Source organism: Somniosus microcephalus, chromosome 24, assembly GCF_052327205.1.
Source record: "Somniosus microcephalus isolate GS21.2 chromosome 24, FLI_Smic_1.0, whole genome shotgun sequence".
NCBI classification, from domain to species: domain Eukaryota; kingdom Metazoa; phylum Chordata; class Chondrichthyes; order Squaliformes; family Somniosidae; genus Somniosus; species Somniosus microcephalus.
Genome location: NC_141010.1, coordinates 10798344 through 10823351, shown reverse-complemented (window position 1 = coordinate 10823351; position 25008 = coordinate 10798344). Strand labels below are relative to the sequence as shown.

The 25008-nt window shown below is 45.1% G+C and overlaps 1 protein-coding gene across 2 annotated transcripts in view; it reads left to right on the top strand.

Moving 5' to 3' along the window:
• Window positions 1-25008, top strand: part of cwc25 (CWC25 spliceosome associated protein) — a 36499-nt gene that overhangs the window by 5559 nt on the left and 5932 nt on the right. The window contains exons 2-9 of one of the 2 annotated variants that reach the window (XM_085966210.1): window positions 2167-2339; window positions 7119-7355; window positions 10832-10901; window positions 14994-15103; window positions 16568-16637; window positions 19559-19764; window positions 20683-20751; window positions 23048-23310. In XM_085966210.1, the coding sequence (XP_085822336.1) occupies window positions 2167-2339; window positions 7119-7355; window positions 10832-10901; window positions 14994-15103; window positions 16568-16637; window positions 19559-19764; window positions 20683-20751; window positions 23048-23291 (1179 nt within the window). In that variant the 3' untranslated portion in view covers window positions 23292-23310. Of the gene's footprint in view, window positions 1-2166; window positions 2340-7118; window positions 7356-10831; window positions 10902-14993; window positions 15104-16567; window positions 16638-19558; window positions 19765-20682; window positions 20752-23047; window positions 23311-25008 lie in introns of those variants that run through there. The other variant, XM_085966209.1, reaches the window with a different exon arrangement.

The window sequence follows — 25008 nt, the reverse complement described above, 5'->3', positions numbered from 1 at the left end:
GAAGAGAGGGAGGGGAGGGAGGAAGGGAGGAAGAGAAGGGGAGGGGGGAGGAAGAGAAGGGAGGGGGAGGAAGAGAAGGGAGGGGGAGGAAGAGAAGGGAGGGGAGGGGGAGGAAGAGAAGGGAGGGGAGGGGGGAGGAGAAGGGAGGGATGGAAGAGAGGAAGGAAGGAAGAAGGGGAGAGAGGAAAAGGGTAAGGAGGGAAGAGAGAGATGGGGAAATGGAGAGGGGCAGACGAAAAGGGGGAGAGGGAAGGATAGAGAGGGAGAAGAGAGGGAAGGGTGAGGAAAAGGGGGGGAGATGGAGAAGGGAAGGGAGAGGGAGCTGATCAGTAAGAGTGGGATAAAGATAATTTTAGCAGTGACAGTCAAAATAAGCTACTATTCTTTTGGATTTTCGTTTTGTATCGTATTCTCAGATAACGATTAAGAATGGGAGCCATAGCTGGTTTTACACTTGTAACTCTGGGCCTCTGAGGCCAATTGTTGCCCATCTACCCACCACTGCCCTCCCACTTAGATCAACTAACAGCACAAACTGGGATTGGACCTGAGATCCCCCTGGTCTGTGTGTCGGATCTACTCCCTGTGTTAGCAAGCTGAGTTATCCGGCGAATGCCAGTGATATTTAATATTTCTTACTGGTTAACTGGTGCTGTAGCCTGCGTTGTCTTCGGTGCTGGTGTGAGATTCAGTCACCGACCAGCCTGTTGGATAACTGTCGTGTCTCGTGGATTCCCAAAGTGTGTATTCTCTGTATTCTTTGGATGGAAATTATAGAGTGAAAATAAAGATCACGCTTGCACTCACGTGATGTCACAGTGACCGAGTGATATCACAAGGCGGTTTCCACTGGACCTTTTTTTTTTGCAAGGGGTGAAAGGCTGCCTGAGCGGTGTTTAAATTACATTAATTTTAGTTGAAAGCCCTTTAATAGTATTAGAGAATGTTATGACCAGGTTCAATATGTCATTAGGAATTCATTATATTGTAACGGTCACTATGTTAAATTTTCATGCACTCGAGGCTAATTTCAAGCATTAGGTTTAGTTCGGTTGCTAGCGCGCTCTCACCTTTCAGTCAGAACAATTTGGGTTATAATCTGGATTTCCACTTCGGTGCTATACTGAGGGTGTCTTGTATTGTCACCGATGCCATCTTTCAGACCAAGGTTTAGGTGGACAACATAAAGGATCCCATGTGGCTCAGTGGGCAGCACCCTCGCCTCTGAGTCAGAAGGTTGTGGGTTTAAGTCCCACTCCAGCGACTTGAGCACAAAAATCTGGGCTGACACTCCAGTGCAGTGCTGCGGGAGCAGTGCAACTTTTGGATGAGACGTTAAACCGAGGCCCCCGTCTGCGCTCTCAGGTGGACGTAAAAGATCGAAAAAGAGCAGGGGAGTTCTCCCCAGTGTCATATCCAATATTTATCCCTCAATCAACATCAATATAACAGATAATCTGGTCATTATCACTTTGCTGTTTGTGGGAGCTTGCTGTGTGCAAATTAGCTGCCGTGTTTCCTACATTACAACAGTGACTACACTTCCAAAAAGTACCCCATTGGCTGTAAAGCGCTTTGTGATGTCTGGTGGTCGTGAAAAGCGCCTAATAAATGCAAGTCTGTCTTTTCATGGAACATAGGAACAGGAGGAGGCCATTCAGCCCCTCGAGCCTGTTCCGCCATTTGATTAGATCATGACCTGCATCTCAACCCTGTTTACCTGCCTTTGTTCCATATCCCTTCATGCACTGGTGCCCTGGCCAACATTTATCCCTCAACCAACTCCGTCAAACCCCACCCCCCCCCCCCCCCCCCCGAATCAGTGGTCACTGATCTTGATTGCTGTTGGTGGCACCTTGTGTGCATTAACTGTAGGCAGTGAAAATGCCAGTTTCTAAGCAGATTTGAACAATACTTGTTTTGGGCATTGATGCTTTCCTGGGGAGATATCGTGCAACGTGGACGAAGAAAGTGATGATATTACAGCAAAAATAGGGGGAAATATTTGCCCTTTAAAAAAAAAAAAAAAAATCCAGTTTTTAAATAAAAGCCAAAATTCTTTTAAGCCAAATGAGTTTGTGTCCCAGTTAAACGTTATATTCGTGTGAAGTCTCTTTGATGTGTGAAATGAAACTAAGTGATATTTCTTTCGCCTCCCGCTTTCAGAATCTAAAGAAAAGCTGGCACCCACAGACTTTGAAAAATGTTGAACGGGTGTGGAAAGCAGAACAGAAGCATGAAGCGGAAAAGAAAAAGATCGAGGAGCTCCAACGGGAGCTCCGCGAGGAGCGAGCCCGCGAGGAGATGCAGCGCTACGCGGAGGATAGCGGCGCACTGAAGTAAGTTGGTAGAGTTCTGGATGCCGGGTTTGTGTTCTGACTGCAACATAGAGGACAGGAGGCGTGCAAGGAGAAAGAGCAATACTGTCTTTGCATAGATTTTACAGTAGTTTAAAATCACTAAACATTGTTCACAATTTGCAACTGTAACACGTGTTGAATTGTAGAAACTTGCAGCACAGAAGGAGGCCATTCAGCCCATCGTGCCTGTACTGGCTCTTTGAAAGAGCAGTTGTGCTTACATCCCCGGTTTTTGTTCGTTACTTTAAGTTCCTCAACATAAGAATTAGGAGCAGGAGTCGGCCATATGGCCCCTCGAGCCTGCTCCGCCATTCAATAAGATCATGGCTGATCTTGGGCTCAAAGCCACTTCCCTGCCCACTCCCCATAACCCTTCACTCCCTTATCTTGCAAAAAACTGTCTATCTCCACCTTAAATGTATTTAATGACCCAGCCTCCACGGCTCTCTAGGGTAGAGAATTCCACAATTTATGACCCTCTGAGAGAAGAAATTCCTCCTCATCTCAGTTCTAAAAGGGTGACCCTTTATTCTGAAACTGTGCCCCCGAGGGGAAACATCCTCTCTGCATCTATCTTGTCGAGCCCCCTCAGTATCCTATGTGTTTCAATAAGATCACCTCTCATTCTTCTAAATTCCAATGAGTATAGGCCCAACCTGCTCAACCTTTCTTCATAAGTCAACCCCCTCATCTCAATAATCAACCAAGTGAATTGTCTCTGAACTGCCTCCAATGCAAGTACAGGAAACTTCGCGATATCCGGGACCGAGCTGCTGCCGATCTATCAAAACGTCCGGATAGACCAGCGCTAATCTTGAAGGATACGGAGGTTTTCATCTCCATATCTGACAACAAACACTGTTGCTTAGCAACAGCTTGTAAACACTCGGCCCGTACCTTGGAAGCGTCTCTGAAGCTGTTGCTAAGCTAGAGACGCTTTCCAGAGCCTGACTGTTTTATATAAAAAAAAAATTTAAAAATGCTAGGAGAAGAAAACAAACCTAACCAAAACGGCTGCTGATTTCTGCCGTTAGATCGAGGTTTCCGGACATACAACCTCCGGATAAACCAAAGTTTCCTGTATATCCTTCCTTAAATAAGGAAACCCAAACTGAACGCAGTACTCAAGGTGTGGTCTCACCAATACCCTGTACAGTTGTAGCAGGACTTCCCTGCTTTTATACTCCAACCCGCTTGCAATAAAGGCCAACATTCCATTTGCCTTTTTGATTACTTGCTGTATGCATGTTAACTTTTTGTATTTCATGCACAAGGACCCCCCAGGTCCCTCTGAACTGTAGCATTTTGTAATCTCTCTCCATTTAAATAATTTTATTTTTTATTTTTCCTGCCAAAGTGGATAACCTCACACTTTCCCACATTATACTCCATCTGCCAAATGTTTGCCCAATCACTTAGTCTGTCTATATCCCTTTGCAGATTCTTTGAGTCCTCTGCACAACTTGCTTTCCCACCCATCTTTGTATCATCCGTGAACTTGGCTACATTACACTCGGTCCCTTCATCCAAGTCATTAATGTAGATTGTAAATAGTTGAGGCCCCAGCACTGATCCCTGTGGCACCCCACTAGTTACTGTTTGCCAACCGGAAAATGACCCATTTATCCCGATCCTCTGCTTTCTGTTAGTTAGCCAATTCTCTATCCATGCTAATATATTACCCCCAACCCCGTAAGCTCTTATCTTATGCAATAACCTTTTATGTGGCACCTTATCGAATGCCTTCTGGAAATCCAAATACACCACATCCACTGGCTCACCCTTGTCCACCCTACTTGTTACATCCTGAAAGAACTCCAGTAAATTTGTTAAACATGATTTCACTTTCATAAAACCATGCTGACTCTGCTTGACTGCATTATGATTTTCCAAATGCCCTGCTACTGCTTCCTTAATGAAGGACTCCAGCATTTTCCCAACGACAGATGTTAGGCTAACTGGTCTATAGTTTCCTGCTTTCTGTCTCCCTCCTTTCTTAAATAGGGGTGTTACATTTGCGGTTTTCCAATCCGCTGGGACCTCTTCAGAGTCCAGGGAATTTTGGTATATTGCAACCAATGCATCCACTAGAGAATTCCAAAGATTCACAACTCTCTTGAGTGAAGAAATTCCTCCTCATCTCAGTCTCAGGATAAGGAGTCGGCCATTTAAGATGATGGCCCCTAGTTCTAGAATCTCCAGCCAGGGGAAACAACCTCTCAGCATCTATCCTGTCAATCCCCCTCACCTGTCCAACTCCCTTTTAAAATTATTTATGGAATCAGCTTCCAGGTAGAGTGTTCCAGATCCCGACAACTGAGTGACAAAATATCTTCTCGTCACCCCTCTCGATCTTTTGCCAGCAATTTTAAATCTATGACCTCGGGTTATTGACCCACTCGCCATCGGTCTATTCAAAACCTCTCATCATCTTGAAAACCTCTATTAGGTCACCTCTTCTCCTTCTCTGTTCCAAGGAGAACAGTCCTAACTTTTCCAACCTCTCCTCATAACTGTAGTCCCTCATCCCTGGTAACATCCTGGTAAACCCCCTCTGCACCCTTTCTAATGCTTTTACATCTTTCCTGAAGTGCGGTGCCCAGAATTGTCCACAATACTCCAGCTGAGGCCTAACCGGTGATTTATAAAGTTCTAGCATGATCGCTTTGCTTTTATATTCTATGCCTCTATTTATAAACCAAAGTAACCTATATGCTTTTTTAATACAATAGCAAAATACTGCAGATGCTGGAAATCTGAAACAACAACAGAAAATGCTGGAACCACTCAGCAGGTCAGGCAGTTCTGACGAAGGGTCATCGATGGGTCTTGGGTGTGTCTCCGCTTTTAAAGAAAGGAGAATCAGCCAGGGTCCCTATTCTAATATAAAAACAGAAAATGCTGGAAACACTCAGCAGGTCAGGCAGCATTTGTGGAGAAAGAGAGAGAAACAGTTAACGTTTCAGGTCGATGAAAGCTTAACTTTGTTTCTCTCCATGACGCTGCTTGACCTGCTGAGTGTTTCCAGCATTTTCTGTTGTTTTGCTTTTTTAATAACCTTATCAACTTGCCCCGCCACGTTTAAGGATTTGTGTCTATGGGCACTAAGGTCTCTCTGCTCATCTGCACTTTTCAAAATCGTGCCATTTATAGTAAACCGCCTTTCCATAGTCGTCCTCCCAAAGTGCATCACTTCACATTTCTCCGTATTCAACTCCATCTGCCATGCTAAAGATTTAAAAAATAATATTTATCCTTTTGTCACATCCTGCGGCCTGGTTTGTCTATGGGTTCTGACCGTAATACCTTACTAAATATTCTCATCCAGCCTTTTGTAGCTGTTCGGGGGGGGGTGTGGGGGGGGGGGGGGGAAGGTGCAGATGCTGGAAATCTGAAGTAAAAACACGAAAGTGTTGGAAATCCTCTGCAGGTGAGTCCAAGGAAGTTATGCCGAACCTTTATAAATTACTGATTAGGCATCATCTGGAGTCCAATTCTGGGCACCACACTTTTGGAAGGATGTTAAGGCCTTGGAGAGGACGCAGAGCAGGTTTACTAGAATGGTAGCAGGGATGAGGGACTTCAGTTATGTGGCGAGACTAGAGAAGCTGAGACAGTTGAGGGGAGATTTAATAGAGGTGTTCAAAATCGTGAAGGGTTTTGACAGAGTAGATGAGGATAAACTATTTCCGCTGGCAGAAGGGTCAGTAACCAGAGGGCACAGATTTAAGGTACAGGAAACTCTTTGGTATCCGGCACCGACGGGACCGGGATGGTGCCGGTTGATTAAAAATTCTGGATGACGGAGAGGGTTATCTACCAAGGCTATTTTTAACAAACAAAGAGTCAGACTCCTGTTATTGAGGTGTTCAGACTTCCGACAGCGCCAAGAAGCCGAGTAGTGGCAGTTTGGAGAACTACCCCCCACTGATTAACTCGGCCACCGCGGGAGACTCGGACTCGGCAACATTTCCGGTTATTGAGGTGTTGTTCTCGGAGTGAGAATTTTGCCAGTTAATAGAGAATTCTGGATATTTAGGTGCCGTTTAAACGAGAGTTTCCTGTAATTGGAATTGCACTGCCTGAACGGGTGATGGACACAGATTCAAAAGGGAATGTGATAATGACCAGGTAATCTATTTTTAGTGATGTTGATTGGGGGATAAATATTGGTCAGGACACCGAGGATGACTCCCCTGCTCTTCTTCAAAATAGTGCTGGGATCTTTTATGTCCACCCGAGAGGGTTTAACATCTCATCCGAAAGACGGCACCTCCGACAGTGCAGCACTCCCTCAGTACTACCCTGGAGTGTCAGCCTAGATTTTTGTGCTCAAGTCTCTGGAGTGGGACTTGAACCTACAACCTTCTGACTCAGAGGCAAGGGTGCTACCAACTGAGCCACAGCTGACAGACTAGGAAGGTCAAAAGGGAATTGGATGAATACTTGACTGGGTGTAAATTGCTGGGCTACGGGGAAAGAGCAGAAGAGTGGGACTAAATTGGAGAGCTCTTTCAAAGAGCCGGCACAGGCACGATGGGCCAAATGGCATGATTCTGTGCTGTAATATTCTATGATTTTATGATCTTACATGACATAAACCGGACAGACAGCAGGCTCTTGGATTGAATTGATTTATTTTTGTCTGCACGATACAGCGGAACATTCGACATAAAGAAAGCACTTTGCGAGTTCCTAGAAGTAGCCTCAGTGCTTTTGTGTTGTAAAGATGATGCAAGGTTGACTTTTTGCCTGCAGGAAGAAGTCAGATAGGCTTGATTGGATGTATCAAGGCCCCTGCAGTATGGTGAACAAGGAGGAATACCTGCTGGGTCGTCCCATCGACAAGTATGCTACAGACAAGATGGTGGATGAGGAGTCTGGGCCTTCTTCGGATACTGGGCTGCTGCCTGGCTCCATCTTTTCAGCAACAGGGGCTAACTCTGCATTGGATATGGCTTCCAAAATACGGGAAGATCCACTGTTTATGATCAGGTAGGGAAACTTTTTCACTGTACTTGATTCACATCAACTCACACTTGGAGGTAAAAGCTTAAATGTGCCTAGTGTGGAACTGAGCCATACAGAAAGAAAGACTGACTTGCATTTATATAGCACCTGTCACGACCACTGGACGTCCCAAAGCGCTTTACAGCCAATGAAGTACTTAGGGAAGGGGGATTTAAAAAAAAAAAAAATAGCATCCAGGGTTCCCTTTTCTGATTGCAGTTCAGTAACCTCTCAGAATGAGTGGATGAGTGCAGCTCCAACAACACTCAAGAAGCTCGACACCATTCAGGATAAAGCAGCCCGCTTGATTGGCACTCCATCCACCACCTTCAACATTCACTCCCTCCACCACCGGCGCACTGTGGCTGCAGTGTGTACCATCTACAAGATGCACTGCAGCAACTCGCCAAAGCTCCTTCAACAGCACCTTCCAAACCCGCGACCTCTACCACTTAGAAGGACAAGGGCAGCAGACGCATGGGAACACCACCACCTACAAGTTCCCCTCCAAGCCACACACCATCCTGACTTGGACCTGTATCGCCGTTCCTTCACTGTCGCTGGGCCAAAATCCTGGAACTCCCTTCCTAACAGCATTGTGGGTGTACCTACACCATATGGACTGCAGCGGTTCAAGAAGGTGGCTCACCACCATCTTCTCAAGGGCAATTAGGGATGGGTAGTAAATGCAGGCCTAGCCAGCGGCGCCCACATCCCATCAATGAATTAAAAAAAAAAGTGTGCACATATGGATGTCAGGATTGGGGAATCAGCTGTGACGCTCTCCACAACAATAACTTGCATTTATATAGTGCCTTTAACGTAGTAAAATGTCCCATGGCGTTTTAGCGAAGCGTTATCAAACAGAATTTGACACTGAGCCACATGCGATATTAGGGCAGTTGACCAAAAGCTTGGGCAAAGTGGTAGGTTTTAAGGAGTGTCTTAAAGGAGGAGAGAAAGGTGGAGAGGTTTGGAGAGGGAATTCTAGAGCTTAGGGCCTTGGCAGCTGAAGGCACGGCCACCAATGGTGGAGCAATTAAAATCGGGGATGCATTGCTGATCATCTTCCAACATTCAATGGAATCTGGAACAGTACCCATGGATTGGAGGGTAGCTAATGTTACCTCACTATTCAAAAAAGGTGGTAGAGAGAAAACGGGGAATTACTGACCGCTAAGCCCGACATCGGTAGTGGGGAAAATGCTAGAGTCCATTATAAAAGATGTAATAGCAGAGCATTTGGAAAACAGTGACAGGATCGGACAAAGTCAACATGGATTTACAAAAGGTAAATCGTGCTTGACTAATCTACTGGAATTTTTTGAGGATGTAACTGGTAGAATAGATAAGGGAGAACCAGTGGATGTGGTGTATTTGGACTTTCAGAAGGCTTTCGATAAGGTCCCGCATAAGAGATTAGTGTGTAAAGTTAAAGCACATGGGATTTGGGGTAAGGTACTGACTTGGATAGAGAACTGGTTGGCAGACAGGAAGCAAAGAGTTGGAATAAACGGGTCTTTTTCCGAGTGGCAGGCAGTGACTAGTGGGGTACCGCAGGGATCGGTCCTTGGACCCCAGCTATTCACAATATATATATTAATGATCTAGACAAGGGAACTAGATGTAATACAGGTAGACTATCCTTTACCCGAAAACCTCGGGACCAGCCGTGTTTCGGTTTTCGGAAAATTTCGGATTTCGGAATGTATTTTATAAGACTGGGAAATTTGTGGGCGGTCGGGGGTGGGGGTCGGGGTCGGTGGGGGTCCGCGGGGGGGGTCGGCGGGAGTCGGGGTTGGGGGGGGGTCGGGGTCGTGCGCCACTCTGGTCATGTCATGCGCACGACTTACGCTGAACGGTTTTTAGAGGGTTTCGGTTTTCGGAAGTTCGGATAAAAGGTAGTCTACCTGTATCTCCAAATTTGCAGACGACACAAAGCTGGGTGGGCGTGTGTGCTGGAGGAGGATGCCGAGAAACTACAGGATGATTTGGACAGGTTGGGTGATTGGGCAGAAGCATGGCAGGTGCAATATAACGTGGATAAATGTGAGGTTATCCACTTTGGTGGCAAAAACAGGAAGACAGATTATTATCTGAATGGCAATAGATTGGGAGAAGGGGAAGTGCAGCGAGACCTGGGTGTCCTTGTGCACCAGTCGCTGAAGGTAAGCATGCAGGTGCAGCAGGCGGTTAAGAAGGCAAATGGTATGTTGGCCTTCGTAGCGAGAGGGTTTGAGTACAGGAACAAGGATGTCTTGCTGCAGTTGTACAGGGCCTTGGTGAGACCACATGTTGAGTATTGTGTGCAGTTTTGGTCGCCTTATCTGAGGAAGGATGTTCTTGCCATGGAAGGAGTTCAGCGAAGATTCACCAGGCTGATACCTGGGATGGCAGGAATGACGTATGAAGAGAGATTGGGTCGATTGGGCTTGTACTTGCTGGAGTTTAGAAGAATGAGAGGGGATCTCATTGAAACTTATAAAATTCTGACAGGACTGGACAGACTAGATGCAGGAAGGATGTTCCCGATGGTCGGGGAGTCCAGAAGCAGGGGGTCACAGTCTAAGGATAAGGGGTAGGCCATTTAGGACAGAAATGAGGAGGAATTTCTTCACCCAGAGAGTGGTGAACCTGTGGCATTCTCTACCACAGAAGGCAGTAGAGGCCAATACATTAAATATGTTCAAGAAGGAGTTGTATATATTTCTTAAGGCTAAAGGGATCAAGGGGTATGGGGAGAAAGCAGGGACAGGGTACTGAATTTGGATGATCAGCCATTATCGCATTAAATGGCGGAGCAGGCTCGAGGGGCCGAATGGCCTACTCCTGCTCCTATCTTCTATGTTTCTATGTTCAAGTGGCCAGAATTGGAGGAGCGCAGCGATCTCAGAGGGTTGTAGGGCTGGAGGAGGTTACAGAGATAGGGAGGGGTGAGGCTACGGAGGGATTTGAAAATAAGAATGAGAATTTTAAAATTGACAGACAAATAGTCTGCCTGCAGCCACTGTCTGGACTCTCCCATTAAAAAAAAAATCACTTGAGCTGGAGTCTGTGTGAGTGTATGCCAGCAGGAGCTGCCTTCTGGAGAGTAGAGGGAGGCATGGTGGAAGAAAAGCCATTGGTTTCTAGCGTGCTGCACTGTGTGAGCAGGATGCACGTTCGTGCCTTTTTTGAGTTCTTGATCTCACTTAGCAGTGGCTCGGCACTTCCTCATGGAAGGGGAGGGGTGATTGGAGGGCGTGTCATCCCTAGGAGCCAGTTGCAGAGTCTCATGGGCAGAAGAGGAGGAGGAGGAGGTTACACTGTTGGCCTCAGAGAATGATGCATGGAATGTAAGAGGGACAGGCGATCCCTGTTTCTCCCAGTTTGATCACTACTTACCTAATCCTCTCTAACGTTTTGACTTCATTAACAGAACGCGCTTGTTGTACTGATTGTTTTTTGATTGGTTCTTTCAGGAAACGTGAGGAAGAGAAAAAGAGAGAGGTTTTAACTAATCCAATGAAAATGAAGATGATCAGAGAAATAGTAAGTGGGTCTTCCTGTTTTACTCTTGAGTCTCGAGGGGAGTCCATTTATCCCTTGCCTCTTCAAACTTACAGCTAGCCATTCAGTATCTTTGATTCAGTCACCTGTGTAAGAGAAATGGGGGGGGAGGGGAAATTAGGTTGCTTTGCGCCTCCTGTTAGTCGCCTGCCAGCACCTGCCTCAGCTCCCCCCCCCCCCCCCCCCCCCCTGGCCTCCTGACCGCCCCCCCCCCCTCACCGGCAGAGTGCCAGCTGTGCTCCGTGAGCCCGGCACTTCTCTTGAGTGCCGTCCTCTTTTGCCGGCACTCCCGGTCCCCGGGGGCTCAGCTGGGTTGCGCTGCGCAAGTCCCCTCCCCTTTTAAGAAGGGGAGGAAGGCCTGCAATACTGCAGCGCGACGTAGCGCCGCGATATTCCCTCGCAGTGCCCCAAGAGGGAGGTGGGGTGCTTCCAGTAGCGCCCCGCTTCCCTCTTGGGGTGCTACCACTCAAATTCAGTCGCGGGGCGGCGAAGTTAACGCCCCAAAGGGGCTGTGACTCAATTTTTTGCCCATGATGTTTTAAGATGCTTCTCCCCACAGGTATATAATGAAAAGCACCTGAGAAATGAGAAGCACTAACACTGAATTTATTCTTTTTTTTACTCGAGCTGGTTATATCCCAGATATAAACAAATGCAACCTTTAAGCGGCAAATGCCACTCGACTGCGAGGGTGATCCATCCTCGTAGCGGGAGGAGAAACTTTCTTCACCGGTGTTCCCTGGCGTCTCCTCTTCAGGATCACGGATCACCTTCTCCAGGCAACACACAATCTTATACCTCTGCTCTATCTCAAAATCTTCAACCTTTCACCTCTTCCTCGGCAATTGTCTTCTCCAACCTGCTCACGTGGAGCTGACTGCAGACCATTGTCTCATCACAGCTTTGACTAATATGCGGAGTCTGCAGCTGTATCCCGATGAGGCCCCTTTTAGACAGTGCCTCTGTTTGCGGTTATCATGGTTCACTGTTTCTACAGTCTCAGCTAGGTCTTTTATGACCACCCGAGGAGAGGCCAGCAGGACCTGTTGGCCTTTCCACTGATCAAATCCACAGGATTACATAGGATATACAGCACAGAAACAGGGTAGTCCACACCAGCGTTTATGCTCCACTCGAGCTTCCTCCCATCTTTCCTCATCTAAATCTATCAGCAGAACCCTCTATTCCCTTTTCCCTCATATGCTTATCTAGCCTCCCCTTAAAGGCATCTATATTATTCGCCTCAACCACTCCCTGTGGTAGCGAGTTCCACATTCTTGCCACTCTTTGGGTAAAGAAGTTTCTTCTGAATTCCCTATTTGATTTCTTGGTTACTCTCTTGTATTGATGGCCTCTAGTTTTGCTCTTCCCCACAAGTGGAAACACTCTCTCTCTGTCTACTCTATCAAAACCTTACATAATTTTGTAGACCTCTATTAGGTCACCCCTCATCCTTCTCTTTTCAAGGGAAAAGAGACCCAGCCTGTTCATCCTTTCCTGATAGGTATACCCTCGCATTTCTGGTATTTTCCTTGTAAATCTTGTTTGCACCCTCTCCAGTGCCTCTATATCCTTTTTATAACATGGCCACCAGAATTGTACGCAGTACTTCAAGTGTGGTCTAACCAAGGTTCAATACAAGTTTAGCATAACTTCTCTACTTTTCAATTCTATCCCTCTAGAAATAAACCCTAGTGCTTGGTTTGCTTTTTTTTAATGGCCTTATTAACATGCGTTGCTACTTTTAGTGATTTGTGTATTTGTACTCCGAGATCCCTTTGCTCCTCTAAATCCCAATTCATTTCTCTGCTGGTCTAGATTTTAATTCCTGATTCCTTCACCTGTTGAATTCAAAACAGAGATTGTACGTGAGCACTTTAAGGAGTATCCTCGAGTAAACTGGGCCAATCCATTTCTCAATTTGCAAAAGGAATAGCCGAGAATGTTGTAAATCAAAATTGCTGGAAATACGTAGCAGGTCACTGAGCATCTGAAAGTAAAAGACTGATGGAAATTCCAGGATTTTGTCAGATCTCTGTTCTGATCAAGAGCCCCATCAGAAACACCAACTCATCTTTCTCTTTCAGATGCTGATGATTCTGCTGTGCATTCTCTGATTTTTAATTTTAAAATTGCAGCTGGATGTTTTGAATGAACATGAGCATGCCAGAAATTAGGAAAAATCATGAGTGGTTATCCTCACTAGGCTTCCAAAACCTCCGCTTATTTGCGTTCACATTGAGTGAAAAATGAGCGCTTGCTTTATATTGAGAACAGTTCTTTGAAAAACTGGAAGATAAGACACTTTTCTGCATTTTATTTTTACATTTACTTTCCTCCAGCCTCCATTTTGTACAGCCCTCCCCTGCTGAAGGTCCTGTCCGGTCCGGTACTGGGATGTGTTCCCACTGCTTCCAGCTGCCCTCCTGCATCTCCCATAAGTGTTACTCTTCGCATTTGGATCTAGACGGGGAAAGTGGGCGGGCGGTTCAGTCAGACCGAGCCGAACCTAATCCTCTCCTCACCAGATGCCCGCGTATCCTGTCAGCCTAACTGGATAGCAAACCAGGAGGGGGAATCACAGCTGAGATCAGCGAACTCGGCACTGTCCAGGGATTGAAGCCGGGACATTTCGGGTCCGTATGGTTGAGTTCCATACAAGGTTGTGCATTTTTGGCTGAGCAATCAGGGTGATTCCTTTTGTTCTTAAAAAAATTAATTAAAAATAAAATATGGTGCTCTCTTTTTCTCATTTTATTTAGTAAATCTGTTGCACGGGGAAGCCTTTACAGTTCGTATTTAGAATAGGGTCTTCACACAAACCCTAAACAAGAAGTATCATAACCACCTAATGCTCAAACAAATCTACAAGCTCGAGTATGAACTTTTGAGATCAGAGAGCACAGAAGGAGGCCATCCTGCCCAATGTTCCCTCTAATTTCTTTTGGCGCCGCGTGGCCCCTTCAAAATACAGCGGTGTGCGGTTTTTGTATTGAAAATAACAACAGAAAATGCTGGAAATACTCAGCAGGCCAGGCAGCATCTGTGAAGAGAAAAACAGAGTTAATGTTTCAGGTCTGGGACCCTTCAGACCTGAAACGTTAACTCTGTTTCTCTCTCCACGGATGCTGCCTGGCCTGCTGAGTATTTCCAGCATTTTCTGTTACTTCAGATTTCCAGCATCTGCAGTATTTTGCTATTTTGTATTGAAAAGCCAGCTGTGCGGGATCCCTAGAGCGCTGAGCATAATCATAATCAACTTTATTGTCATTGTTAGTGCACAAGTGCAGTACAACGAAATGTAGGCTTGCGGCTCCCGAGAGTGTACATTTAGATTAAGACATTTAAACATTCAACATACATTTGGCTTGTAATACATTAACATAAACATAACCATAATAAAGTGCATTGGCAGATGTGCAGACTTTAGAGTTTATTTGTGGAGTTCAGTAGGATGACAGCCCTGGGAAAGAAGCTGTTCCTAAATCTGGTCGTACGGGTGCGAATGCATCTGTAGCGTCTCCCAGATGGCAGGAGGGCGAACAGACTGTGGCTGGGGTGGGTAGGGTCTTTGATGATGGACCGTGACCTCCGTAAACAGCGTTTCTGGTATATGTGCTCTATGGTCGGTAGCCGGGTGCCGGTAATGCGTTGGGCAGTTTTGACTACCCGCTGCAGGGCTTTCCGGTCATAGTAGCTATAGCTGCCATACCATACTGTGATACAGTTTGTCAGGATGCTCTCTATTGTGCAGCGGTAAAAGTTAGAGAGGATCAGGGGTGACAGGTTACATCCCTTCAGCCTCCTTAGGAAATATAGGCGCTGCTGGGCCTTCTTCACCAGAGAGGTATTGAGGGACCAGGAGAGGTCTTACAGGGAAACAATGACCGTACCTGTGCTGGATCTTTGAAAGAGCCATCCAATTAGTCCCACTCTCCCTGCTCTTTCCCAGTAGCCCTGCAGATGCTCCCTTGCCCTTTTATTTTGTTTTGCAAACGTAACCTTATTGCAGAAATTTTCTCCACTGAAACGGAAATAAGTTTACGACTGATTTTTTTTTTTTCCTTTTCAAAGCTACAAAAGAACCTGGATAAAATGGAAAAGAAGAAAAAGAAGGACAAGAAGAAGAAGCACAAGAAACGTCGGCACGCCAGCTCCAGTGACAACGAGCAGCAAAAAGCAAAGTACAGTATCTTAGTAAATAAGTCTGGCCCCAGCTGGAGTATTGTGTCCCATTCTGGGAACCGCACTTTAGGAAGGACGTGAAGGCTTTGGAGAGGGTACAGAAAAGATTTACTAGACTGGGTCCAGGGATGAGGGATTGCAGTTACGTGGAGAGACTGGAGAAGCTGCGGTTGTTCTCCTTGGAGCAGAGAAGGCTAAGAGGAGAATTGATAGAGGTGTTTAAAATCACGAAGGGTTTAGATAGAGTAAATAAAGAGACACTGTTCCCAATGGCTGAAGGGTCGATAACCAGAGGGCACAGATTTAAGGCCAAAGAACCAGAGGCGACAGGAGGGAAAACGTTTTTACGCAATGAGCTGTTAGGATTTGGAATGTGCTGCCTGATGAGGTGGTGGATACAGATTCAATAGTAGCCTTCAAAAGGAAATTGGCTAAATACTTGAAGGAGGAGAAATTGCAGGGATACGGGGAAAGAGCAGGGGAGTGGGACTAACTGGGCTGTTGTTCAGAAGAGCCGGTGCAGGCTCGATGGGCCGAATGGCCTCCTTCTGTGCTGCACTATTCTATGATTCTATATATAGGCCTCAGACTGAGTTGAAGGATTATCATGCATTCCATTATTGTAATCACATAGCTCTCGACGACTTGCACAGTGTCCGCTGTGGCTCAGTCACTAGCACTCTCACCTCTGAGTCAGAAGGTCCCGGGTTCAAGTCCCACTTGAGAGTCTTGATAAAGGGTTTTGACCCGAAACGTTGACTCTAATTTCTCTCCACGGATGTTGCCTGGCCTGCTGAGTTTTTCCAGCATTTTCTGTTGTTATTTCAGATTTCCAGCATCTGCAGTATTTTGCTATCCCACTTGAGCTAACTCTGTTTCTCGCTCCACAGATGCTGCCTGACCTGCTGAGTGTTTCCAGCTTCTTCTGTGTACCTGGTTTCCCTAAATAACTACATGTTGATTTTGTACAGTCGCATGGACTTTTATTTCCTAGCTTTTTATTTTTGCTTTCTCTCCCCATCTTCCCTGAAAGCATTGATTTCTTGCTGGGGGTCTGGTGTTTCCCAAGCCCTTGCAGCTACTTCACCCAGCTGCCCGTTATTGCTGCACGCGTCTCGATAGTCGATGTCGGCTGGCTGGCCAAACATGAGGGGCATCACTGTTAAGCCAAATTGTAGCATCTACATAGATGTTGCTGCATATTGCCATTTATGTCCCATGTCATTGAAAGCTAGCTGTGTGGGGTACACGGTGACCTGGGTGAAGGAAGTAACTGGCATGGACACGATGGGCCGAATGGCGCCTCTTTTTTCTGTGCCATAAATTTCTATGATTTTTAAAAAAAATCCTTTTTACTAGAAGGCTTAAGTTTGGGCAAGTTTGCATTGAAATGATAAAAAAAAATTGTATTTCTTTTCTATGAAAAAGGTAAACATTTGCTTTTTTTTTTAACTCTATTGCAGAAGGCATGAAAAGGCTACAAGTCCATCATCCGCACGCGTTCAAAAGAAAATAACTGGGTACGGCTTAAAGGTTTGTTTTCCTAGATCTTGGCTCTTTCTAAAACTATTTGACTTTTTTCTTGAGTGCGCCGAGAATACAGGTACAGTAAACACTTGTTTAAATGGCACTTAATCATCCGGAATTCTTTAATAACCGGCAAAATAGATAACCGGTAATCTTGCCGAACCCATCCAGCACTCGTTTTTCCGAGTCTCCCGCGGTGGCCGAGTTAGTCAGTGGTTTTTATTTTTGTTTGTGTTAAAAATAGCCTACCTCTCTGTTATCCAGAATTTTTCATCACCCGGCACCACCCTGGTCCCGGAGGTGCCGGATAAGAAAGAGTTTACTGTACTTACTATTGAAATGGAAAGCACACAAGTCACGCATTGTAGGTTTCGCGTAACAATTTGTGATCTTTATATTGTTACATAGGAGCAGGAGGGAGGCCATTTCGCCCCTCGAGCCTGCTCCGCCATTCAGTGAGATCATGGCCGATCTGCGACCTAACTCCATGCACCCGCCTTTGCCCCATATCCCTTATACCTTTGATTAACAGAAAGCTATCAATCTCCGAGTTAAAATTAACAATTAACTAGCATCAATTGCAGTTTGCGGAAGAGAGTTCCAAACTTCTACCACCCTTTGTGTGTAGAAGTGTTTCCTAATTTCACTCCTGAAAGGTCTGGCTCTAATTTTTTTTTTAGAGAATCCCCAACCAGCGGAAATAGTTTCTCTCTACCCTATCTGTTCCCCTCAATATCTTGAAAACTTCGATCAGATCACCCCATAATCTTCTAAATTCTAGGCAATACAACCCGAATTTGTGTAATCGCTCCTCGTAACTTAACCCTTGAAGTCCGGGTATCATTCTGGTAAACCTACGCTGGACTGCCCAGAACTACTCTCACAGTGCTCCAGGTGTGGTCTGACCAGGGTTTTGTATAGCTGCAGCGTAACTTCTACCCCCTTGTATTCCAGTCCTCTAGATATAGAGGCCAGCATCCCATTAGCCTTTTTGATTATTTTCTGTACCTGTTCGGGACATTTTAAAGATCTATGCACCTGGACCCCCAAGTCTCTTTGGACCTCCACTGTTTTCAGCCTTTCACCATTTAGTTTTTAGCCTTTCACCATTTGTTGCTTCTATCTCTCTAACTGAGGTTACTAATCATGGCCACTTCAAATTTTAAGAATGGGCCCCTTATTGAAATTGCAGTGCTGAATATCAGTTGTAACTGTGTATATTTAAATTTAACTAAAGCTCTTTCATATCGCACAACAGATGTGTTGGGTGGCACATGAAATCTGCGGAGGAAAAATATAAAGTATCATGCTTTGGCTCAAATACGCAACTTACCCATTCTGATTCACTGAAATAATAGATCAGCAAAGATCCTACAGAAAAGCAAGCGATTCGAGTGCTGCAATCACATCAGTCAGTTTATTTTTTCAGTGCGGTTCCATCTACCATTTTAATTTCTGCCCAGCTGACTCTATAGCTGTATAAATAATATTTGTAACTGAACCCGGCATACATTTTTCTTAAGCCGAATGGTACTGAAAAGAGTAGCGAAACAACATTATGATTGCTTTCAGTTTGCGCTGAAGCGGAAATAGGTTTACAACTCCAGTAAGAGGGTAGTAATTATGGAAGTAAGAGAAATGCAGTAATTGCACAGGTACTGGGATAAGGGAAAAATGCCCTTTAATCTTCAGATTGGAATCAAGATTTAGTGCAAACACTGGGGACTTTACACCATTTGTGATTGTTGATTTTACCATAGAATAGTACAGCATAGAAGCAGCGCCTATATTTCCTAAGGAGGCTGAAGGGATGTAACCTGTCACCCCTGATCCGCTCTAACTTTTACTGCTGCACAATAGAGAGCATCCTGACGAACTGTATCACAGTATGGTATGGCAGCTGTAGCTACTATGACCGGAAAGCCCTGCAGCGGGTAGTCAAAACTGCCCAACGCATTACCGGCACCCGGCTACCGACCATAGAGCACATATACCAGAAACGCTGTTTACGGAGGTCACGGTTCATCATCAAAGACCCTACCCACCCCAGCCACAGTCTGTTCACCCTCCTGCCATCTGGGAGACGCTACAGATGCATTCGCACCCGTACGACCAGATTTAGGAACAGCTTCTTTCCCAGGGCTGTCATCCTACTGAACTCCACAAATAAACTCTAAAGCCTGCACATCTGCCAATGCACTTTATTATGGTTATATTTATGTTAATATACTACAAGCCAAATGTATGTTGAATGTTTAAATGTCTTAATCCAAATGTACACTCTCTGGAGCCGCAAGCCTACATTTCGTTGTACTGCACTTGTGCACTAACAATGACAATAAAAGTTGATTTGATTTGGCCCATCGAGTCTATGCCAGTTCTTTCAAACAGCAATCTAGTTAGTCCGTTCTCCCCCCCCCCCCCCCCCCAGCTCTTTCCCCTAATCCCTGCAATTTTTTTACTCCTTCAATTATTTATCCAATTCCCTTTTTTGAAGGTTACTATTGAATCTGTATCCACCACCCTATCAGGCAGTGCAATCCAAATCCTAACCACTCGTTGCGCAATAAAGTTTTTCCTGATGTCACCTCTGGTTCTTTTGCCAAGCACCTTCAATCTGTGCCCTCTGGTTATCGTCCCTTCAGCCATTGAAAACAGTTTCTCTTTATTTAGTCTATCTAAACCCTTCATGATTTTAAACACCAAGAAACACTTCTCTTACTGCTGATTATATTTTGCTCAGCACGTTTCGGAGGGCTAGTTGATGGAAAACACTAACCTTTGATTTACAAGGTAACATCCTCAATCCTGTCAGAATTTAGTGACCACGTTTAGGAACCTATTTTCTCCTTGCGTATTATTGATTTTTAGATGTTAGTAAGGTTGCTTCTTTCCCTTCAGTAATCCTGTTCCTGTTTATCGTGCAGGTGAAAGACTCTCGCAGGATTAAAGAGCGACACAGTTCCTCATCTTCTGACCAAGCTAAAGCATCTCATAAAAACAGACCCAGGTCACGGTCAGGGAGCCGCTCCCGGTCAGCCCTACACACAGACACCGGACGTGAAGATTCACGGGATAGAAGATCCAGATCGCCACCTCGATCCCCCTCAGGACACTCGAAGGCGCATTCGCAGTGAGTGTATTTTTTTTATTTCACTCACTTTTTTGTTTTTTCAAAGATTCTTCTGCCCTTTTTCCTCTTCCTCTCCTGAAGATGCTGACTCATGCTGGGGTACGGTTTCGTGGCCAGCTTGCCTCAAATGCCATTTCTTCCAAGTACGAGGCTAGATGGTGAGTGCTGGCAGACCATTCAACTGTGGAAGGCATCAAGGCGGAGCCTGAAGCTGCACTCGCCTTCTGCCCACACATGTACAGCTCCCATCACTGGATGGTAATCAGGACTTGGTTTCCAACCGAGCCCAGCGCTGCTGAGGCGAATTGCAGTGCTCCGGCTGCTGCCCACGGGAACTCAACACAGACCAGGAATTCAAGCTGGCATTTTCCTTCTCTATGAAAGCAAAGAAAGACTTGCATTTCTATAGCGCCTTTCACAACCTCAGGACGTCCCAAAACGCTTTACAGCCATTGAAGTACTTTTGAAGCGTCGTCACTGTTGTAATGTAGGAAAAGCGGCAGCCAATCTACACAGAGCAAGGTCCCACAAGCAGCAATGTGATAATGACTAGATAATCATGTTTTTAGTTGTTGGTTGAGGGTTAAATGTTGACCAAGGGCGCTCCCCCTGCACTTCTTAGAAATAGTGCCATGGGATCTTTTACATCCACCTGAGAGGGTAGACGGGGCCTCGGTTTAACGTCTCGTCTGAAAGACGGCACCTCAGGCAGTGCAGCGCTCCCTCAGCACTGCACTGGGAGTGTCAGCCTAGATTTTACGCTCAAGCCCTTAGAATACGACTTGAACCCACAACCTTCTGCTTTAGAGACGAGAGAACGCTACCCACTGAGCCACAGCTGACACAATACCATCCAAGAGAGTGAGCTGTTTGAGGAGCTGCTAAAGACCATTTCTAATGAGATTTTCTTTTTTGAAGGTACCATGACAGAAACTCATCCCCAAAGAGAGGAGTGTACCAGCAGAGGCCTCGGCCTCATCAGTCAAGGTATTGAAACTGTAGTTTCATAGAAATGGGTAGGGGGTAATGTTCCCGCTAACTTGTTTTTGTACTGAGCAGGCCATGAGCTCCTTTGAGCACGACCTATTCGTCCGTGGGCAAATTTTACAACAACAGCAACCACTTAAAAACATATATACAGTAATGTCATATTGCCACCCCACCATCTCAAATCATGAGACAATAAGACAAGGTTCTATACAAGTTTAACATCACTTCTCTGCTTTTCAATTCTATTCCTCTAGAAATGAACCCCAGTGCTTTATTGGCATTTTTATGGCTTTTTAAACCTGCGTTGCTACTTTTAACGATTTGTGAATCTATACCCCTAGATCCCCATTGCAACTCTACTCCATTTAGATTCTTATTTTCCAAGGAGTAGGTAGCCTCCTACCAAAATGCACCACCTCACACTTATCTACAGGAGACTGGTTTATCCGGAGGTTGTATGTCCGGAAACCTCGACCTACCGGCAGAAATCAGGAGCCGTTTTTTTTTTTTTCTTCTCGTGGCTTTTTTTTCCCCAACAGTCAGGCTCTGCAAAGTCTCTCTGTAGCTTAGCAACAGCTTCAGAGACGCTTCCAAGGTACGGCCGACTATTTAGAAGCTGTTGCTAAGCAACAGTGTTTGTTGCCAGATACGGAGCTGCAAATCTCCGTATGCTTCAACATTAACGCTGGTTTGTCCGGCAGTTTTGATAGATCAGCAACAGCTCGGTCCCGTCGGTGCCGGATATAACGTTTCCTGTATATTGAAATTAATTTGTCATTTACATGCCCATTCTGCAAGTTTGTTTACGGCAGAGTTAATTAAAAGCTTTTAGTACGTCATGTATAAACTCGCTATTTAAAAAAAGTCAGAAATGACTGGTATGTAAAAGAACTGCATAATAATACATTAACACTTCAGAAACGTCACTCAGTTACATAGTTATGCATCGACAAACAATCCAAAAGCCCAAGGTGAGCTGAAAGAGGCATATCTATTCGTGCAATTTGTATTAATTTTAAAGTTTTCAATGTATTAGCCCATCCCACATGTCACTATAGCAGTGGCTGCACAAGCAGCAGGAGCAGCGGCTTTCCTATGGCGCCGACGTGCTGGACGTCCACAGAAGTAATTAGAATATTAATCATAATGCAACCAGTCAACCAACAAATATAAAGTGCTGTAGTTCTTTACTTCGCAGTATTAAAAAGAACTGAACAAAAACAGGCATCCGTATTTTCAACTTCAATCACTTCCATTCATAACCGTTGTCTTCTTGAACCAGCACCCCCATGTAACATGTTAGAAATGCAGCACTTATTCACAAGTGCAGAAAATCACATACACAATTTGCATCACCGAATTAAAAACAAAAAGCAGGAAAAGCTATGATTTGACAGAAATAAACATTCATCTTGCTTCCTGCACAGGAGAACCAATCAGACTGACTTGGAAATGTTTATTAATATGTTGACATAAAGATGTTCAATTACGAAATTTGCTTCTAAAGTTTTTTTCTCAAACATTCTCTACAATATGTAACACCTACAAATCCTCCCTGCCTTCCCCGTTCTCAACAGCATGGTTGCATGTTTGTGTAAAGCTACTCACTTCGTTCAAAATCACATATTGAGAAATTTCAATTTTAAAACGTTCTAAGCATTTCAAAGCCTCTTTAAAAGCATTTGGACTTCATGACCTGGTTGAAACTTGTTTAGATGTTGGGGAAAATTGATTTTTGCTTGTTTCTTCCAAATTCATATTCAAAGCTAAGGGGGGGAAAAACTGTTTTTAACACTCATTTTTTGTGAAAAGTTCATTTAAAATCTTCAAATTCTTCCAAGTCTCATTGCAGCTTTGACAGAAGAAGTTGCTCCAAGTTTCTCTTTTCCTCTTCAACGCTGTCATTAAACATGCAACGAAAAAAAATAAACTCTAACTCCAAACGGAGCTCAAATAAGAAAGTGAATAAAGTGGTTAAACTCCCCAATCCTAAGAAGGTTATCTATCCCCGGCCTTGGTGATGAGTTGGGATCAGCTTAGGAGAAGTTGTTTCCTCTCTTTCTGCTCCCGTTCCCTTTATCTCTCAGACTCTGAGGTACAAACGGGGGCACAAACTTTTTCCCCTCTTTCACAACATGATTTAAATAACCCTGATAAATTCTTTCAAAAAGGGGACAGCACCTGACAAAATTTAACTGGAAGTTGCCGCGGGACAATCAACATCACTTTCCCGTATTTTTTTGCGGCCGTAAACAATTTTCTGAATATTTTTTTTCTCGTATTTTTGTTTCAGCGCGGGCCTAAAACTTGTTTGCTTTAGCCTCCTTCCAGCGGCCGTTGTACATGTGCTGCGTCTCCGCTGTGTTCTTTCAAAGTGCAGCAGCCGCTCAGTCCCCGGGAACCGACTACATGCGTCTCCACAGAAAGAACAGGTATCCTGGGACGCGATTAAAAAGAACGCCTGTGTGCTGGAGCCCACTCCTGCGCGAGGGCGCGGCCTACAACGCGTGGTGCACGGCACCCGCGAGATAGCTTAGCTTAGGGGGGGGAACAGTGGTCGGGGGATTTAACTTTACAATAATTTCTCAGATTCATCAATAAAAGGATTGATTATTCATCACTGCTTATGGAGTATTTGAAATGGAGATAAAGGAGTATAAAAAGATAAAGGGTGTATAACTTGCCATTTCACTGATCTTGCAGGCATGTCTCAAAGTGAGAGGGAAGCAATAAAACAAAACTGTTGAGATAAGCTGTTCATTAACAGCGAAGGAGAATGTAGATATTTTTACAGGAATGCAGCTGATAGCAGATGCCCCATTCTCGCTCCGCCAGTTAAACCCCTCAGTGCAATTAGCCCCATCTATCTGGGAGTGTGGGCCTGCATATTGGCTGATAAGTTAAAGCCAGCATTTGCTCTAAAGCAAGTGCAGTTCGACAGTCTACAAGCCGATGTGATCTCCGGTTTAACATCTCCTCTGAAGGATGGCACCTCTGATAACGCAGCCCTGCCTCAATTCTGCACTGTGGTATCAGGCTAGATCATGTGCCCAGTTCCCTGAGTGGGGCGTGAACTGACAATCTCACTCGAGTAGTGTAAAAGCACTTTTCAAAAGCCTCAGGAGATGGAGGAAAACTGGTGTAGGTGAAAATGGCAAAGAAAATACTGGAAACACAAATCGGGTCAATCGTAAGAACAGGAGGAGGCCATTTAGACCCTCGAGCTTGTTCCGCCATTTCATGAGATCATGGCTGATCTGTGACCTAACTCCATATACCTGCCTTTGCCCCATATCCCTTAATACCTTTGGTGAACAAAAATCCATCAATCTCAGATTTAAAATTAACAATTGACCCAGCATCAATTGCCATTTGCGGAAGAGAGTTCCAAACTTCTACCACCCTTTGTGTGTAGAAGTGTTTCCTAATTTCACTCCCGAAAGGTCTGGCTCTAATTTTTAGACTATGCCCCCTAGTCCTAGACTCCCCAACCAGCGGAAATAGTTTCTCTCGATCTACCCTATCTGTTCCCCTTAATATCTTGAAAACTGTGATCAGGTCACCATCTGAAGGAATGCTTCGGATGTGACTTCATCAAAGCTTTCAGGACATTAACACCTTGTTCCTTTCATGCTAGCTGACCTGTGCGTTTTCCCGAAGTTTTAGTTTTTATTTTAGATTCCCAACTTTCACTTCTTGTTTCCACCTGCAATTGATGTAATTGTGAAGGTAGTCTTAACTTGTGGTGGCTGGCGACGGTCTCAATCTATTTGTCCTGCTAGGGTTCATCGTTTCCCCCCCCCCCCCCCCTTTTCCAGCGGGTTAGTGGCTGAGATACCACGTAGTCTGCGTTGCAGCTTTCTGTCTCGGCATTTTTAGATGTTAAAATATACTCGCAGGTGATTTCTCTCTCCAGGAAACCTGTCTTGTGCTCACCTCGCACCAACTTTTTTGCTAATGGGAGATCTGAATTGATGTCTGTTGACGAGAGATTGAGGGTTAGAATGATACAGCACAGAAGGAGGCCATTCAGCCCATTGTGCCTGTACCTGTTCTAGATATAAACAGCGCTGCTTCATGTATTTTTCAGGGCTGTAGAGGAAGGAGTTTAGTGTCTGTTAAAGTAGCGGATCAACAGTTGGTGGGAGTCCATAATAGAATAAGCAGACGTGGGGAGTCTGGATGGAGTTATGATTAACCTTTTATAAAGCACTGGTTAGGCCTCAGCTGGAGTATTGTGCTCCATTCTGGGCA